Source organism: Haemorhous mexicanus, chromosome 33 (assembly GCF_027477595.1).
Source record: "Haemorhous mexicanus isolate bHaeMex1 chromosome 33, bHaeMex1.pri, whole genome shotgun sequence".
Taxonomy (NCBI): domain Eukaryota; kingdom Metazoa; phylum Chordata; class Aves; order Passeriformes; family Fringillidae; genus Haemorhous; species Haemorhous mexicanus.
In genome coordinates, this window is record NC_082373.1 from 1,797,212 (window position 1) to 1,803,308 (window position 6,097).

The 6,097-nt window shown below is 66.8% G+C and overlaps 1 protein-coding gene across 7 annotated transcripts; it reads right to left on the reverse strand.

The window, feature by feature from the left end:
* Positions 1-3,342: 3,342 nt before the first annotated feature.
* Positions 3,343-6,067, reverse strand: LOC132340831 (uncharacterized). Of its 7 annotated transcripts, XM_059871983.1 has the most exons (5): positions 5,928-6,032; positions 5,860-5,885; positions 5,636-5,683; positions 4,908-5,371; positions 3,343-4,843 (listed from the first exon to the last, which is right to left on the reverse strand). In XM_059871983.1, exons 1-5 carry the CDS (start codon positions 5,935-5,937, stop codon positions 4,321-4,323), a joined length of 1,071 nt encoding a protein of 356 aa, XP_059727966.1. In that variant the 5' UTR covers positions 5,938-6,032; the 3' UTR covers positions 3,343-4,320. The 7 variants fall into 7 exon arrangements, with proteins under 7 accessions (XP_059727966.1, XP_059727964.1, XP_059727965.1 ...); XM_059871981.1 differs by lacking the exon at positions 5,860-5,885 and having other exon boundaries at positions 3,343-4,907; positions 4,968-5,012; positions 5,146-5,859; positions 5,904-6,029; XM_059871982.1 differs by lacking the exon at positions 5,860-5,885 and having other exon boundaries at positions 4,908-5,661; positions 5,928-6,067.
* Between the last annotated feature and the right edge of the window lie 30 nt (positions 6,068-6,097).

Genomic DNA, 6,097 nt, shown 5'->3' on the forward strand with positions numbered 1-6,097 from the left:
CCCGGATCAGACCCCGCTCCTGCCCCCCGGCCCGGATCAGACCCCGCTCCTGCCCCCCCCGGCCCGGATCAGCCCCCGCTCCTGCCCCCCCGGCCCGGATCAGACCCCGCTCCTGCCCCCCCGGCCCGGATTAGCCCCCGCTCCTGCCTCCCGGCCCGGATCAGACCCCGCTCCTGCCCCCCCAGCCCGGATCAGCCCCCGCTCCTGCCCCCCGGCCCGGATCAGACCCCGCTCCTGCCCCCCGGCCCGGATCAGCCCCCGCTCCTGCCTCCCGGCCCGGATCAGACCCCGCTCCTGCCCCCCCGGCCCGGATCAGCCCCTGCTCCTGCCCCCCGGCCCGGATCAGAGCCCGCTCCTGCCCCCCGGCCCGGATCAGCCTCCACTCCTGCCCCCCCGGCCCGGATCAGCCCCTGCTCCTGCCCCCCGGCCCGGATCAGAGCCCGCTCCTGCCCCCCCAGCCCGGATCAGCCCCCGCTCCTGCCCCCCCGGCCCGGATCAGCCCCTGCTCCTGCCCCCCCGGCCGGGATCAGACCCCTTTTGCCTCCCCAAACCCCCCCAGGGTAGCACCAAAGCCCTCAATCCTGCCCCAGCTCCTTCTTCTGTCCCTCCAAATCCCCCAGGGGCAGAACCAGGCTCTCCATCCCCCCCAAAATCCCCCCAGGGCAGGAACAGCTCCCTATCCTCCCCAAAATCCCCCCGGAGCAGAACCAGGCTCTCCATCCTCCTCAAATTTCCCCCGGGGCAGAACCAGGCTCTCCATCCTCCCCCAAATTTCCCCCAGGGCAGGACCAGGCTCTCCATCCCCCCCAAAATCCCTTCGGGGCAGGAACAAACCTCTCCATCCCCCCCCAAAATCCCCCCAGGGCAGGACCAGCTCCCTATCCTCCCCAAAATCCCCCCAGGGCAGGAACAGCCTCTCCATCCTCCCCAGAATCCCCCCGGGGCAGGACCAGCTCCCTATCCTCCCCAAAATCCCCCCGGGGCAGGACCAACCTCTCCATCCTCCCCAAAATCCCCCCGGGGCAGGACCAAACCTCGCCATCCTCCTCCATCCCCCTCTGCCCCTCCAACCCTGCCCGGGGCAGGCTCAAACCGCCGCCCCCTTTTCCCCCTGCCCCGAGCCGGGGGTCCCGGGGGTCTCACCCTGCACCAGAGCGTGGCTGCGGTTCCAGATGCCGACGCAGCACTGCCCGGGGGGGCAGCGAACGGCGCCGGCCGCCGCCCCCCCCCGCGTTCCCCAGCGAGCCCCGCACGCTCGGGTGCTTGTAGGACACGCAGGTCAGGTTGTGGGGACCTGCCAGGGGACACGCTCGCACCAGGGGGGGGCTTTGGACCCCCCCCAGAAAGGTCCCCCCAGCCCCAGCTGCGCCCCCCCAGCACCCACCTGGGCGCCCCATGGGAGCCTCCGCGGGGCCGGTGGGAAGAGGAGCCAGGAGCAGCAGCAGGAGCAGCAGGAGGAGGAGGAGGAGGAGGAGGAAGAAGAAAAGGAGAAGGAGGAGGAGGAGGAGGAAGGTGCTGCCCCCGCATCAGGGAGGAGAGAGCCCCGGGGTGTCTGGGGGGGAAGCCAGGCCTGGCCCCCTGCCCTGCGTCACCCAAACGGAGCTCAGTGTCCCCTGTCCCTGCTGGGGCACCCTGCCACCCCCAAAACCGGCCTGTGACCCCCCCAAAAGGAGCTCAGTGTCCCCTGTCCCTGCTGGGGCACCCTGCCACCCCCCCAAAGCCGGCCTGGGACCCCCCAAAAGGAGCTCAGTGACCCCCCAAACAGAGCTCAGTGTCCCCTGTCCCTGCTGGGGCCACTCTGGGACCGACTGCACCCCCCAAAACCGGCCTGTGACCCCCCCAAAAGGAGCTCAGTGTCCCCTGTCCCTGCTGGGGCACCCTGCCACCCCCCCAAAACTGGCCTGTGACCCCCAAAAGGAGCTCAGTGTCCCCTGTCCCCCCAGTGCCACTCTGGGACCGACTGCACCCCCCAAACGGAGCTCAGTGTCCCCTGTCCCTGCTGGGGCACCCTGCCACCCCCAAAACCGGCCTGTGACCCCCCCCAAACGGAGCTCAGTGACCCCCCAAACAGAGCTCAGTGTCCCCTGTCCCTGCTGGGGCCACTCTGGGACTGATTGCACCCCCCCAAAACCGGCCTGTGACCCCCACCAAAGGAGCTCAGTGTCCCCCGTCCCTGCTGAGGCACCCTGCCACCCCCAAAACCGGCCTGTGACCCCCCAAAAGGAGCTCAGTGTCCCCTGTCCCTGCTGGGGCACCCTGCCACCCCCCCAAACCGGCCTGTGACCCCCCAAAAGGAGCTCAGTGACCCCTGTCCCTGCTGGGGCCACTCTGGGACCGACTGCACCCCCCAAAACCGGCCTGTGACCCCCCAAAAGGAGCTCAGTGTCCCCTGTCCCCCCAGTGCCACTCTGGGACCAACTGCACCCCCCAAACAGAGCTCAGTGTCCCCTGTCCCTGCTGGGGCCACTCTGGGACTGACTGCACCCCCCAAAAGGAGCTCAGTGTCCCCTGTCCCTGCTGGGGCACCCTGCCACCCCCCCAAAACCGGCCTGTGACCCCCCAAAAGGAGCTCAGTGTCCCTGTCCCTGCTGGGGCACCCTGCCACCCCCCCAAAACCGGCCTGTGACCCCCCAAAAGGAGCTCAGTGTCCCCTGTCCCTGCTGGGGCACCCTGCCACCCCCCCAAAACCGGCCTGTGACCCCCCCAAAAGGAGCTCAGTGTCCCCTGTCCCCCCAGTGCCACTCTGGGACTGACTGCACCCCCCAAAACCGGCCTGTGACCCCCCCAAAAGGAGCTCAGTGTCCCTGTCCCTGCTGGGGCACCCTGCCACCCCCCCAAAACCGGCCTGTGACCCCCCAAACAGAGCTCAGTGATTCCCTGTCCCTGCTGGGGCCACTCTGGGACCGACTGCACCCCCCAAAACCGGCCTGTGACCCCCCAAATAGAGCTCAGTGTCCCCTGTCCCCCCAGTGCCACTCTGGGACCGACTGCACCCCCCAAACAGAGCTCAGTGTCCCCTGTCCCTGCTGGGGCCACTCTGGGACTGATTGCACCCCCCCAAAACCGGCCTGTGACCCCCCAAAAGGAGCTCAGTGTCCCCTGTCCCTGCTGGGGCCACTCTGGGACTGATTGCACCCCCCAAAACTGGCCTGTGACCCCCAAAAGGAGCTCAGTGTCCCCTGTCCCCCCAGTGCCACTCTGGGACTGACTGCACCCCTGCCACCACCCAAAAACCGGCCTGGGACCCCTCAAACAGAGCTCAGTGTCCCCTGTCCCACTGGTGCCCCCCTGCCACCCCCCAAAAACCGGCCTGGGACCCCCCCCAAGGGACCCCCCTCAGACTTGCAGACAACGCCAGCGACTCGTGTTTATTACAAAAAGAACTCGTCGTTCCCCATTTACAAAGGAGCCCCCCAAAACTAACAGTTTCATCTAAGTCTTTTTGTACAAAAAAATAGCACTTTGGGACCCAAAAAAAAATCATCCACCACCCCCTCCCCCCCCAAAAAAAATTGCCTTTGGGGGGGGGGGAGGTTTATGACATCAGCCACCGGATTTGTAAAAACCGACCCCCCCTCCCCTCCCCTTCCCCAAATTAAAACAACAGAGACGGGACGAGATCAAACAGGGAGAGAATTATTGCCAGTTTGGGGGGGCTGGACCCCCCAGGACCCCCCCCCGCTGCATAGAGAAGCGGCCCCGGCCCCCCCGGAATGAAGGGGTGACAGTGGATTAAAGCTGGGGGAGGGGGGCAGCCCCCAGAGCCCCCCCAAACCCTCAGAGGGGCGCGGGAGCGGAGCAGGGGGGGCTCATCCCCAGCCTGTCCCCCCCTTGTCAAGGCACGTTTGTGTTTTGTGTCCCGGGAATGGCTGGGGGGGGGGGGGTCTGGGGGCTGCTGGGGGGGGGTCTGGGGGTGCCAGGAGCAGGGTGGGGACCCCGGTGCCAACAGAGCCAAAATGGGGGCGGTGGGATCCAGCTGCCCCCTCCCCTTCCCCCTCCCGGCACTGGGAGCAGCGCTGGTGGTGTGGACCCCCCCCCCCCCCCCAAAAAATGCTCGGAGCCCCCCCAAAAAATGGCAGGGGAGCAGCCCAGGCTCCGGGCAGAGCCCCCCCGGGGGTCCCCCTCCCTCGCGGCTGCGTTTCCATAGGAAAGCCAAACTCCTCGGGGACAATCCATGGGGAGGGGACAGCGGGGACATCACCGGGAGGGGACATGGCCGGGGACATCCCGGGCTGGGGTTTGGCACTTGATCCCCTCTGGGGACAGAGCTGGGCCCGGGGGGGGGGCGTCGGGGTGGGGGTAAAATCACCAAATTGACCATTAAATTAAGAAACCTCCTGTTTTTTGTCCCAATCCTTTGTGGATTTCGGGCTGAGGGGGGTCGGGGGGGAGCTCATAGTGCTTCACAGGGTTATTAAAATACAAATGCTTAAAGTTTCCTATATAAAAATATACAAATGCAAAAATAGATATCGAGAGAGAGAGCCGGGGGGGTGCTGGGGGGGCCGGGCCCTGCGCCCCCTCCCCGGGGAGCTTCTGCTGCCTTTCCTTTTTTTCTTTTTTTGCATGTTTTTTACAAAAAAAAAAACCAACCCAAATCAAAACGAGATTCCTGCTTCCCTCGGGATGGAGATGGGGCAGCCGGGGCAGCTCCGCTCCCGAGGGACTCCGGCTCCTCCCCGGGCCCGCCCCGGGCTCCCGGCTGGGCTGGAGCTTCTCCCGGGACAACGGGGGCTCTGGGGGGGGCTCGGGGGGGGAAGCACTGGGGGGGTGTGGGGTGGTCACTCTCCACCTGCCCTGGGGGGGACAGCACCTGATCTCCGGTGGGGATGGTCCGGGACAGGTGGGGATGGCCTGGGACAGGTGGGGATGGCCTGGGACAGGGGGGAATGAATGGCCTGGGACAGGTGGGGATGGCTCGGGACAGGTGGGGATGGCCTGGGACAGGTGGGGATGGTCCAGGGCAGGTGGGGATGGATGGCCTGGGACAGGTGGGGATGGCCTGGGACAGGTGGGGATGGATGGCCTGGGACAGGTGGGGATGGTCTGGGACAGGTGGGGATGGATGGCCTGGGACAGGTGGGGATGGTCTGGGACAGGTGGGGATGGTCCGGGGCAGGTGGGGATGGACACCCTGGGACAGGAGGGGATGGACACCCTGGGACAGGTGGGGATGGATGGCCCGGGACAGGTGGGAATGGATGGCCCGGGACAGGTGGGAATGGATGGCCTGGGACAGGTGGGGATGGATGGCCTGGGACAGGTGGGGATGGCTCGGGACAGGTGGGGATGGATGGCCTGGGACAGGTGGGGATGGCTCGGGACAGGTGGGGATGGATGGCCTGGGACAGGTGGGGATGGCCTGGGACAGGTGGGGATGGTCCAGGGCAGGTGGGGATGGATGGCCTGGGACAGGTGGAGATGGACATCCCAGGACAGGTGGGAAAGCCCTGAGACAGGTGGGGATGGCCTGGGACAGGTGGGGATGGATGGCCTGGGACAGGAAGGGATGGACACCCCAGGACAGGTGGAGATGGATGGCCTGGGACAGGTGGGGATGGCCTGGGACAGGTGGGGATGGTCCAGGGCAGGTGGGGATGGATGGCCTGGGACAGGTGGGAATGATCCAGGGCAGGTGGGGATGGACACCCCAGGACAAGAGGGGATGGACATCCCAGGACAGGTGGGGATGGCCTGGGACAGGTGGGGATGGACACCCTGGGACAAGTGGGGATGGACACCCCAGGACAAGAGGGGATGGACATCCCAGGACAAGAGGGGATGGCCTGGGACAGGTGGGGATGGACACCCTGGGACAGGTGGGGATGGCTCGGGACAGGTGGGGATGGCCTGGGACAGGTGGGGATGGACACCCCAGGACAAGAGGGGATGGCCTGGGACAGGTGGGGATGGACACCCCGGGATGGGGGGATTCATGGATCAGCGGCCATCCCAGGGGGCTCCCCCTGCACCCCCCAGAGAGAGAGGGGGTGGCACCCCGACCCCAGAAGGGGAGCAGGGAAGTGCAGGGTCCCCTCCTGGGCTGCACAGCCGGGCTCTCCCCAGGGCTGCTGCCTGGGAACGATCCCAGATTTCC

Bases quoted from the DNA above. Each gene is read 5' to 3' on its own strand.
- LOC132340831 (XM_059871978.1), bottom strand. From the start codon at position 5,937: ATGAATCCCCCCATCCCGGGGTGTCCATCCCCAC. The intron at 5,860-5,903 runs CTGTCCCAGGCC...GTCCATCCCCAC, and splicing joins CCCGGGGTGTCCATCCCCAC to CTGTCCCAGGCCATCCCCAC. The intron at 4,844-4,907 runs CTGTCCCAGGCC...GGCCATCCCCAC, and splicing joins CTGTCCCGAGCCATCCCCAC to CTGTCCCGGACCATCCCCAC.